Below are 12,689 nucleotides of genomic sequence, written 5' to 3' on the forward strand. Positions count from 1 at the left end.
CTGGCGCTCCCGCTATTTAGGGACTTTTGGGCCGTTTTGAGGGCCCCAAACGGCGCTGTTTCTACGCATCCCGGTGGGGGAAGGTGCCTGGAAGAACTTGCCCCACACTATGTGGTGAAAAAGGCTGCAGTAACTCCCCCAAAAAAACGGGGGAAGAAAAACAAAATGGCGGCCGGCGCAACACCCGAGGACTGGTGGAAGCGGGCGCAGGAGCAACAGGCCTCGCTCCTACGTTGTTTTGCTGAGCTGAAGGCTGAGCTGCTGGACTCCATGAATGCAACTACGACCAAGCTGCTTGGGACCCAGGCGGCCCAGGAGGAGTCTATCCGGGAGTTGCAGCGGCAGGCCGTTGAGCGGGAGGAGGAGGCCGTGGTCCTCGTGGGGAAAGTGGAGTTGCACGAGGCACTTCATAAAAAGTGGCAGGACCGCTTGGAGGAGCTGGACGTTCGCACGAGGCGAAGGAATTTGAGGATCCTGGGCCTGGCGGAGGGGCTGGAGGGGTCGGATCTCCCGGCGTATGTGACCACGATGTTGAGCTCGTTGATGGGAGCGGTGTCCTTCCATTTGCCCCTGGAGCTTGAGGGAGCTCACAGAGTGATGGCCAGGAGGCCCGAGGGCGGTGCTGGTGCGGTTCCATCGATTCAGTGACCGGGAGTGTGTGCTGCGCTGGGCCAAGAAAGAGAGGAGCAGCAAGTGGGAGAATTCGGTAGTGAGGATCTACCAGGACTGGAGTGCGGAGGTGGCTAAGCGGCGGGCCGGGTTCAACCGGACGAAGGCGGTGCTTCATGCTAAGCAGGTCAGATTTGGAATGCTGCAGCCTGCGCGCCTGTGGGTGACATACAAGGACCAGCACCATTACTTCGAGTCCCCGGAGGAGGCGTGGGCCTTTGTACAGGCGGAGAAGCTGGACTCGAACTAGGGCCTGGGGACATACTTTGGCCGGCGTTGTTTCCGCTGTGGCTGATTTGTTCCAACTGTTTCAACTTTTTTAACTTCGACATGTGTGTAATGTATGCTGGTTTTCTGTTTGCTCTGGTTACGGGTGGGTTTGTTTGTTGGGCATGGTTGTGGGTTAGGTGGGTAGTGTTGGGGGTTTGTGTTTTATATGTTCTCTTCTGTACGGGGCTGGGGATTGAGGGGAAACTGGATTTTGGGGAACTGCGTCAGAAGGGTGGGGTGTGGCAGTGTGAAAGCGCGGGCTTTCCTCTGGTTTCCCGCGCTGCGGGGCAGGGGGGTGGAGCTTGCGGTGGGGGCGGGGCCTCTACGGGTCTTCTTTCCCGCGCTGCAGCAATGCCAAGGAGGTGTGGCAAGAGGGGGATGACCCCAAGCCGGGAGGGGATAGGTTTTGGCGGGAGCTGCCGGGGTCAGCAGAAGTCAGCTGACTCACAGAAGTACCATAGAGGGTGCGCTGCGGCTAGGAGGGGTCCTAGCCTGGGGGGGGGGGGGGGGGGGTACCGGGTTGCTGCTGGAACGAATGCAGGCTTCATGGGGCGATTGTAGGGCCGCATCCCGGACCTGGAGGCAGGGGGCCTGATCATGGGGGGAGATTTTAACACAGTGCTGGATCCCACACTGGATTGGTCCAGTCCAAGGACGGGTAGGAGACCGGCGGCAGCCAAAGTGCTGAGGGGGTTTATGGACCAGATGGGAGGGGTGGATCCCTGGAGGTTTGGGAGACCGAGAGCGCGGGAGTATTCCTTTTTCTCTCATGTCCATAGGGTTTATTCCCGGATAGACTTTTTTGTCCTGAGCAGGGGATTGATCCCGAGGGTGCAGGATGCCGAGTATTCGGCCATAGCGATTTCGGACCATGCCCCGCACTGGGTTGATCTGGAGATGGGGGAGGCGCGGGACCAGCGCCCGCTCTGGCGCCTGGATGTGGGGATGCTGGCGGAGGAGGAGGTGTGTAAGAGGGTTCGGGGAAGTATTGAGGGGTATCTGGATACCAATGATACGGGGGAGGTCCAGGTGGAGATGGTCTGGGAGGCTCTGAAAGCAGTGATCCGGGGGGAGCTGATCTCCATCCGGGCCCACAGGGAAAGGAGGGAGAGGAAGGAGAGGGAGAGACTGGTGGGAGAGCTCCTGGATGTGGACAGGAGATACGCAGAGGCACCGGAGGAAGGGTTGCTGGGAGAACGGCGCAGTTTGCAGGCCAAATTTGACTTGTTGACCACCAGAAAGGCGGAGACACAGTGGAGGAGGGCGCAGGGCGCGGTGTATGAGTATGGGGAGAAGGCGAGCAGGATGTTGGCGCATCAGCTCCGTAGGCGAGATGCGGCTAGGGAAATTGGGGGAGTGAAGGATGGGGGTGGAAATGTAGTGCAGAAGGGGACAGAAGTAAACGGGGTCTTTAGGGACTTTTACGAGGGATTGTACCGGTCGGAACCTCCGAGGGGGAGAGAGGGGATGGAGAGCTTCATGAACAGGCTATGTTTCCCAAGGGTTCAAGAGAGGCTGGTAGAGGGGCTGGGGGCGCCGGTAAAGTTGGAGGAGCTAGTCAGGGGGATCGGGCAAATGCAGTCAGGTAAGGACTGGTAAAATATGTGGACCTGGTGGGTCCCCTGTTGGTGCGAACCTTCAATGAGGCATGGGAGGGGGGGGGCTTTGCCCCCGACGATGTCGCGGGCACTGATCTCTTTGATCCTAAAACGGGATAAGGACCCCTTGCAGTGCGGATCATATAGGCCTATCTCGCTCCTTAACGTAGACGCTAAGTTGCTGGCGAAGATCCTGGCTACCAGGATAGAGGATTGTGTGCCAGAGGTAATTCATGAAGATCAGACAGGATTTGTCAAGGGGCGGCAGCTCAACACGAATGTGCGGAGACTGCTCAATGTTATCATGATGCCGGCAGTGGAGGGGAAGGCGGAGATAGTGGTGGCGCTGGACGCAGAGAAAGCGTTTGATAGAGTTGAGTGGGGGTACCTGTGGGAGGTGCTGGAGAGGTTTGGATTTGGGGAGGGATTCATTAAATAGGTGAGGCTGCTTTACGCGGCGCCGATGGCGAGTGTAGTCACAAATGGAAGGAGATCGGAGTATTTTAGGCTTTATCGTGGGACCAGGCAGGGGTGTCCCCTGTCCCCCCTGCTCTTTGCACTGGCGATTGTACTGCTGGCCATGGCGTTGAGGGAGTCAGGGAAATGGAGGGGTCTGGTGCCGAGGGGGGGGGGGGGGGGGGGAGGAGCACCGGGTATCGCTGTATGCGGACGACCTGTTGTTATATGTGGCGGACCCAGAGGGGGGAATGCCGGGGGTGATGGAGCTGTTAGCGGAATTTGGGGGTTTCTCGGGCTATAAGCTGAACTTAGGAAAGAGCGAGGTATTTGTAGTGCACCCGGGAGATCAGGCGGAGGGAATCGGGAGGCTCCCCTTCAGGAGGGCAGTGAAGAGTTTCAGGTACCTGGGGGTGCAGGTGGCCAGAAGTTGGGGGGCTCTTCATAAGCTTAACTTCACCAGACTAGTGGAACAGATGGAGGAGGAATTTAAAAGGTGGGACATGGTGCCGCTATCGCTGGCAGGCAGAGTGCAATCCGTTAAAATGACGGTTCTCCCGAGGTTCTTGTTCCTCTTCCAGTGCTTGCCCATCTTTATCCCTAGGGCCTTTTTTAAGAGGGTGACCAGCAGCATCATGGGATTTGTTTGGGCGCATGGCACCCCGAGGGTGAAGAGGGTCTTCTTGGAACGGAGTAGAGATGGGGGGGGCTGGCGTTGCCCAACCTCTCGGGGTACTACTGGGCGGCCAACGTGTCGATGGTGCGTAAGTGGGTGATGGAGGGGGAGGGGGCAGCATGGAAACGGATGGAGAGAGCGTCCTGTGAGGATACAAGTCTGGGGGCCCTGGTAACGGCGCCATGGCCGCTCCCTCCCACGAGGTATACCACGAGTCCGGTGGTGGCGGCTACCCTCAAGATTTGGGGGCAGTGGAGGCGACACAGGGGAGAAGTGGGGGGCTCGATGGAGGCTCCGTTAAGGGGGAACCATAGGTTCGTCCCGGGGAACATGGATGGGGGATTTCAGGGATGGTATAGAGCGGGCATTAGGCAGCTGAGGGACCTGTTTATTGATGGGAGGTTTGCGAGCCTGGGGGAGTTGGAGGAGAAATTTGGGCTCCCCCCGGGGAACATGTTCAGGTATCTGCAGGTAAAGGCATTTGCTAGATGGCAGGTGGAGGGATTCCCTGCGCTCCCCGCGAGGCGGGTGAGTGACAGGGTGCTTTCGGGGGTCTGGGTCGGAGAGGGGAAGATATCTGATATCTACAAGCTTATGCAGGAGGCGGAAGAGGCGTCAGTAGAGGAGCTGAAAATGAAGTGGGAGGGGGAACTGGGGGAACAGATCGAAGACGGGACATGGGCTGATGCCCTGGAGAGGGTAAATTCTTCCTCCTCGTGTGCGCAGCTTAGCCTCATTCAATTCAAGGTGCTGCACCGGGCCCACATGACTGGGACGAGGATGAATAGGTTCTTTGGGGGTGAAGACAGGTGTGTCAGGTGCTCGGGGAGTCCAGCGAACCATGCCCATATGTTCTGGGCATGCCCGGCACTGGAGGAGTTCTGGAAGGGGGTGGCGAGGACGGTGTCGAGGGTGGTGGGATCCAGGGTCAAGCCAGGATGGGTACTCGCGATCTTTGGTGTTGGGGTAGAGCCGGGAGTGCAGGAGGCGAAAGAGGCCGGTGTGCTGGCCTTTGCGTCCCTAGTAGCCCAGCGAAGGATTTTGCTACAGTGGAAGGACGCGAGGCCCCCAAGCGTGGAGACCTGGATCAATGACATGGCGGGCTTCATTAAGCTAGAGAAGATCAAATTCGCCCTGAGAGGGTCGGTACAAGGGTTCATTAAACGGTAGCAACCTTTCCTCGACTTTCTGGCTCAACGATAGGGTACTGGGACAGTAGCAGCAGCAACCCGGGGGGGGGGGGGGGGGGACGTTGATTATGTTTGCTTATTTATTTAAATTTGATTTATTTAATTCTAATTTATGGTTACGTTCTCTTGTGGGGGGAGGGGGGGAGTGTGATACATGGGATGTTACGGTTTGGGGGGAATTGTGGGTGTTATGGGGCTGTTAGTTGCACATTACTGCTTGGTGCTATACTTGTTATATTTTTATATTTTCTGTAAAAAATCCCAATAAAAATTATTTTAAAAAAAAGAAAAAACTAGAAGCAGAGGACACCATCTCAGACCAAAGGGACGATCCTTTAAAACAGATGAGGAGGAATTTCTTCAGCCAGAGGGTGGTGAATCTGTGGAACTCTTTGCCGCAGAAGGCTGTGGAGGCCAAATCACTGAGTGTCTTCCCCACCAGGATGTCCAATCCTTCTATACCTCCATTCCCCACCAGGATGTCCAATCCTTCTATACCTCCATTCCCCACCAGGATGTCCAATCCCTCTATACCTCCATTCCCCACCAGGATGTCCAATCCCTCTATACCTCCATTCCCCACCAGGATGTCCAATCCCTCTATACCTCCATTCCCCACCAGGATGTCCAATCCCTCTATACCTCCATTCCCCACCAGGATGTCCAATCCCTCTATACCTCCATTCCCCACCAGGATGTCCAATCCCTCTATACCTCCATTCCCCACCAGGATGTCCAATCCCTCTCCCTCTATTCCCCACCAGGATGTCCAATCCCTCTATACCTCCATTCCCCACCAGGATGTCCAATCCCTCTATACGACCATTCCCCACCAGGATGTCCAATCCCTCAGACAGAGATAGATAGATTCTTGATTAATAAGGGGATCAGGGGTTATGGGGAGAAGGCAGGAGAATGGAAATGAGAAAAATATCAGCCAAGATTGAATGGCAGAGCAGACTCGATGGGCCGAGTGGCCAAACTCTACTCCTGTGTCTTATGGTCTAACATTATGTCAGCTTTGCCTCAGTGAACCTGATATTGAGTCATGGGTCTCATAATTACAACAAGACTCTCCTGGAGTGCAGATTGGGGGAGCGGACATTAATCGGAGTGGGGGTTGGGAGAGAATGCAGGTACAGAGCGATTAGACATCCTGGTGGGGAATGGGGGTATAGAGGGATTGGACATCCTGGTGGCGAATGGAGGTATGGAGGAATTGGACATCCTGGTGGGGAATGGAGGGAGAGGGATTGGACAGCCTGGTGGGGAATGGGGGTATAGAGGGGTTGGACACCCTGGTGGGGAATGGTCGTATAGAAGGATTGGACACCCTGGTGGGGTATGGAGTGGAAGGGATTGGACACCCTGGTGGGGGATGGAGGGAGAGAGGGATTCGACATCCTGGTGGGGAATGGGGGTATAGAGGGATTGGACATCCTGGTGGGGAATGGAGGTATAGAGGGATTGGACATCCTGGTGGGGAATGGGGGTATAGAGGGATTGGACATCCTGGTGGGGAATGGAGGTATAGAGGGATTGGACATCCTGGTGGGGAATGGAGGTATAGAGGGATTGGACAGACTGGTGGGGAATGGAGGTATAGAGGGATTGGACACCCTGGTGGGGAATGGAGGTACAGAGGGATTGGACATCCTAGTGGTGAATGGAGGTATAGAGGGATTGGACACCCTGGTGGGGAATGGAGGGAGAGGGATTGGACATCCTGGTGGGGAATTGGGGTATAGAGGGATTGGACATCCTGGTGAGGAATAGTCGTATGGAGGGATTAGACATCCTGGTGGGGAAATGGAGGTATAGAGGGATTGGACATCCTGGTGGGGAATAGAGGGAGAGGGATTGGACATCCTGGTGGGGAATGGAGGTATAGAAGGATTGGACATCCTGGTGGGGAATGGAGGTATAGAAGGATTGGACATCCTGGTGGGGAATGGGAGTATAGAGGGATTGGACACCCTGGTGGGGAATGGTCGTATAGAGGGATTGGACATCCTGGTGGGGAATGGAGGTAAAGAGGGATTGGACAGACTGGTGGGGAATGGAGAGAGAGGGATTGGACACCCTGGTGGGGAATGGAGGTATAGAGGGATTGGACATCCTGGTGGGGAATGGAGGTACAGAGGGATTGGACATCCTGGTGGGGAATGGAGGTATAGAGGGATTGGACATCCCAGTGGGGAATGGAGGTATAGAGGGATTGGACATCCTGGTGGGGAATGGAGGTATAGAGGGATTGGACATCCTGGTGGGGAATGGAGGTATAGAGGGATTGGACATCCTGGTGGGGAATGGAGGGAGAGGGATTGGACATCCTGGTGGGGAATGGAGGTATAGAGGGATTGGACAGACTGGTGGGGAATGGAGGTATAGAGGGATTGGACACCCTGGTGGGGAATGGAGGTACAGAGGGATTGGACAGACTGGTGGGGAATGGAGGTATAGAGGGATTGGACATCCTGGTGGGGAATGGAGGTACAGAGGGATTGGACATCCTGGTGGGGAATGGAGGTATAGAGGGATTGGACATCCTGGTGGGGAATGGAGGTATAGAGGGATTGGACATCCTGGTGGGGAATGGAGGGAGAGGGATTGGACATCCTGGTGGGGAATGGAGGTATAGAGGGATTGGACATCCTGGTGGGGAATTGTCGTATAGAGGGATTGGACATCCTGGTGGGGAAATGGAGGTATAGAGGGATTGGACATCCTGGTGGGGAATGGAGGTATAGGGGGATTGGACATCCTGGTGGGGAATGGAGGGAGAGAGGGATTGGACATCCTGGTGGGGAATTGTCGTATAGAGGGATTGGACATCCTGGTGGGGAATGGAGGTATAGAGGGATTGGACATCCTGGTGGGGAATTGTCGTATAGAGGGATTGGACATCCTGGTGGGGAATGGAGGTACAGAGGGATTGGACATCCTGGTGGGGAATGGAGGTATAGAGGGATTGGACATCCTGGTGGGGAATGGAGGTATAGAGGGATTGGGCATCCTGGTGGGGAATGGAGGTATAGAAGGATTGGACATCCTGGTGGGGAATGGAGGTATAGAAGGATTGGACATCCTGGTGGGGAATGGAGGGAGAGGGATTGGACATCCTGGTGGGGAATGGAGGGAGAGGGATTGGACAGCCTGGTGGGGAATGGTCGTATAGAGGGATTGCACATCCTGGTGGGGATGGAGGGAGAGGGATTGGACACCCTGGTGGGCGATGGAGGGAGAGAGGGATTGGACATCCTGGTGGGGAATGGGGGGATAGAGGGATTGGACATCCTGGTGGGGAATTGTCGTATAGAGGGATTGGACATCCTGGTGGGGAAATGGAGGTATAGAGGGATTGGACATCCTGGTGGGGAATGGAGGTATAGGGGGATTGGACATCCTGGTGGGGAATGGAGGGAGAGGGATTGGACATCCTGGTGGGGAATGGAGGTATAGAGGGATTGGACATCCTGGTGGGGAATTGTCGTATAGAGGGATTGGACATCCTGGTGGGGAATGGAGGTACAGAGGGATTGGACATCCTGGTGGGGAATGGAGGTATAGAGGGATTGGACATCCTGGTGGGGAATGGAGGTATAGAGGGATTGGGCATCCTGGTGGGGAATGGAGGTATAGAAGGATTGGACATCCTGGTGGGGAATGGAGGTATAGAAGGATTGGACATCCTGGTGGGGAATGGAGGGAGAGGGATTGGACATCCTGGTGGGGAATGGAGGGAGAGGGATTGGACAGCCTGGTGGGGAATGGTCGTATAGAGGGATTGCACATCCTGGTGGGGGATGGAGGGAGAGGGATTGGACACCCTGGTGGGCGATGGAGGGAGAGAGGGATTGGACATCCTGGTGGGGAATGGGGGTATAGAGGGATTGGACATCCTGGTGGGGAATGGAGGTATAGAGGGATTGCCATCCTGGTGGGGAATGGGGGTACACAGGGATTGGACATCCTGGTGGGGAATGGAGGTATAGAGGGATTGGACATCCTGGTGGGGAATGGAGGTATAGAGGGATTGGACAGACTGGTGGGGAATGGAGGTATAGAGGGATTGGACATCCTGGTGGGGAATGGAGGTATAGAGGGATTGGACATCCTGGTGGGGAATGGAGGTACAGAGGGATTGGACATCCTGGTGGGGAATGGAGGTATAGAGGGATTGGACACGCTGGTGGGGAATGGAGGGAGAGGGATTGGACATCCTGGTGGGGAAATGGAGGTATAGAGGGATTGGACATCCTGGTGGGGAATGGAGGTATAGAGGGATTGGACATCCTGGTGGGGAATGGAGGGAGAGGGATTGGACATCCTGGTGGGGAATGGAGGTATAGAGGGATTGGACATCCTGGTGGGGAATTGTCGTATAGAGGGATTGGACATCCTGGTGGGGAATGGAGGTATAGAGGGATTGGACATCCTGGTGGGGAATGGAGGTATAGAGGGATTGGGCATCCTGGTGGGGAATGGAGGTATAGAAGGATTGGACATCCTGGTGGGGAATGGAGGTATAGAAGGATTGGACGCACTGGTGGGGAATGGAGGTATGGAGGGATTGGACATCCTGGTGGGGAATGGAGGTATAGAGGGATTGAACACCCTGGTGGGGAATGGAGGTATAGAGGGATTGGACACACTGGTGGGGAATGGAGGGAGAGGGATTGGACATCCTGATGGGGAATGGGGGTATAGAGGGATTGGACATCCTGGTGGGGAATGGGGGTATAGAGGGATTGGACATCCTGGTGTAGAATTGAGCTATAGAGGGATTGGACATCCTGGTGGGGAATGGAGGTATAGAAGGATTGGACGCACTGGTGGGGAATGGAGGTATAGAGGGTTTGGACATCCTGGTGGGGAATGGAGGTATAGAGGGATTGGACATCCTGGTGGGGAAATGGAGGTATGGAGGGATTGGACACCCTGGTGGGGAATGGAGGTATAGAGGGATTGGACACACTGGTGGGGAATGGAGGTATAGAGGGATTGGACATCCTGGTGGGGAATGGAGGTATAGAGGGATTGGACATCCGGGTGTGGAATGGAGGTATAGAGGGATTAGACATCCTGGTGGGGAATGGAGGTATAGAGGGATTGGACACCCTGGTGGGGAATGGAGGTATAGAGTGATTGAACATTCTGGTGGGGAATGGAAGGACAGAGGGATTGGACATCCTGGTGGGGAATGGAGGGAGAGGGATTGGACATCCTGTTGGGGAATGGGAGTATCGGGGGATTAGATATCCTGATGGGGAATGGGAGTATAGGGGGATTAGATATCTTAGTGGGGAATGGGGGTTTAGAGGGATTGGATATCCTGGTGGGGAATGGGGGTATAGAGGGATTGGACATCCTGGTGGGGAATGGAGGTATAGAGGGATTGGACATCCTGGTGGGGAATGGAGGTATAGAGGGATTGGACATCCTGTTGGGGAATGGGAGTATAGAGGGATTGGACACCCTGGTGGGGAATGGAGGTATAGAGGGATTAGATATCCTGTTGGGGAATGGACGTATAGAGGGATTAGATATCCTGGTGTTGAATGGAGGTATAGAGGGATTGGATATCCTGGTGGGGAATGGGGGTATAGAGGGATTGGACATCCTGGTGGGGAATGGAGGTATAGAGGGATTGGACATCCTGGTGGGGAATGGAGGTATAGAGGGATTGGACATCCTGTTGGGGAATGGGAGTATAGAGGGATTGGACACCCTGGTGGGGAATGGAGGTATAGAGGGATTAGATATCCTGTTGGGGAATGGACGTATAGAGGGATTAGATATCCTGGTGTTGAATGGAGGTATAGAGGGATTAGATATATGGTGGGGAATGGGGGTATAGAGGGATTAGATATCCTGGTGGGGAATGGGGGTATAGAGGGATTAGATATCCTGTTGGGGAATGGGAGTATAGGGGGATTAGATATCCTGATGGGGAATGGGGGTATAGAGGGATTAGATATCCTGTTGGGGAATGGGAGTATAGGGGGATTAGATATCCTGGTGGGGAATGGAGGTATAGAGGGATTAGATATCCGCAGGAAAGAGGAGGTTGTTAGAGCTGGGGAATTGGAGGTTGTTGATGTGATGTAGGGCCAGACAACCCCACCCGGCTTGTTGGCGGGTTTGATGACTATGTCAGGCTTGGACCTGAAAGAGCGGAGAGCAGCCAGTTCAGAAGGTGGCAGATCAGAGTGGGGATGAGCAGAGAAAGTGAGATGGTCAATGTCAGGCCGACAGTTCTTAATGAAAAGATGAAGAGCAGGTAAGCGGCTGGAGGGAGGGGTGTAGGTGGAGGGAGATTAGTGGAGGCTACTGGAGGGCTATGAAGATGGATTGTTTTCTGAAAAGTGAGAGGTGGCCAGAGACTTAATTAGGCAGTTTACCTATTGGACAGTATCTCACAACTGAATCTCCTGGAGAGAGCTGCATAGGAGAGTCCAGGGCTGAGCAGTGCTAGTGTCAGCTCTGTACAGAGCTCTAGGGCCTTTGGCTAACTGCCTAAAGAGAAGAAAAAGTCGTATAAAGATGATTTCTTCAGGTATGGTTTTGCCAATTGTACCAATGCAAATAAGGATGCAAAGCCCATGTGTATTATGATGTGGAGATGCCGGCGTTGGACTGGGGTGAGCACAGTAAGAAGTCTTACAACACCAGGGTAAAGGTGTCTGTTTGAAACAAACCTGTTGGACTTTAACCTGGTGTTGTAAGACTTCTAAATGTGTATTATATGCAGGGATGTACTGGAAAATATCATAAATTTCAGATTTTGAGAGAAATGATGGTTGAAAAATGTATTTTGAGGTTGAGACCCCAAAGTCAGTTATTAACTTATAGTTGACTCCAAATTAAAAGACTACAGTGTGGTACCTGACCTGTGACAACACATTAAAAACACGGCAAAAATCGATGAGTCTGTTGGCATTCTGAAGTAGCATCTCCCAGGAGTGTCCAGTGCTGAGTAAAACAAGCATTTTGTTGGCATGGACAGAAAAATTTATTTGAGAATTACAGTTCCCTTTGACATAAAACAGGCAGGAAAAAAATAATCTGAAAGATTATGTTTGTAACAGAGAGATCTATAATAGTCTGTGAATCTGATCCAGTCAGACTGTGCTTGGAGTCTGAAACATCAGTGCAGCCTGAAACTGAGTCTGATTTACCATATCTGATGCAATGAGCAGTGATCCATAGTCTCGCGAGAATCCAATGTTCCGAATTGGTGTCGCTGCTGACCAGCATTCCTCAACTTCCACTTCTTCCGGCTTCACCTTGATACAATACAGAGTTCCATCCTGCCAAATACATTACACTGAGTTATCAGCCTACAGACACAGATGTGTGCAATGCTTTGATGTTTTCAACATCTCAGGCAAGAATCTTCCTGACTCCCCCTACCCACCTCGAGGATGAAAATCCAGGCCATTGTGTCTGTCTTCATCGAGGAAGATACTAGAAATTTCCAAGAAATAATACTGAACTAGTACAACATAGCAGTGGTGAAATTAATGGGACTGAAAGTTGGTAAATACTAGAATCTGTTATAAAGGATGTGATAACTGGACTTTTAGAAAATAATGATCTGATTTGTCAGAGCTAACGTATATTTATGAAAGGAAAATAATGTTTGATAAATCTATTGGAGTTTTTTGAGGTCATTGTGAGCACAATTGATCAAGGAGAAGCAGTGAATGTGGTATATTTGGATTTTCAGAAGGCTTTTGATAAGGTCGCACCCAGAGGGTTATTAAAAAAATGTAAGCACATGTCTTGAGAGTAATATTCTGGCACGAATTGAGGATTGGTTAATGG

At 53.2% G+C, this 12,689-nt stretch overlaps 1 protein-coding gene across 1 annotated transcript in view; it reads right to left on the reverse strand.

Moving 5' to 3' along the window:
• Nucleotides 1–12,689, reverse strand: part of cfap43 (cilia and flagella associated protein 43) — a 273,825-nt gene that overhangs the window by 218,431 nt on the left and 42,705 nt on the right. Inside the window, 1 exon segment of the mRNA XM_038822192.1 lies at nucleotides 12,041–12,172. Coding sequence (XP_038678120.1) covers nucleotides 12,041–12,172 — 132 coding nt within the window.

The sequence above is a fragment of the Scyliorhinus canicula genome, chromosome 16, assembly GCF_902713615.1.
Source record: "Scyliorhinus canicula chromosome 16, sScyCan1.1, whole genome shotgun sequence".
In the NCBI taxonomy this organism is placed as follows: domain Eukaryota; kingdom Metazoa; phylum Chordata; class Chondrichthyes; order Carcharhiniformes; family Scyliorhinidae; genus Scyliorhinus; species Scyliorhinus canicula.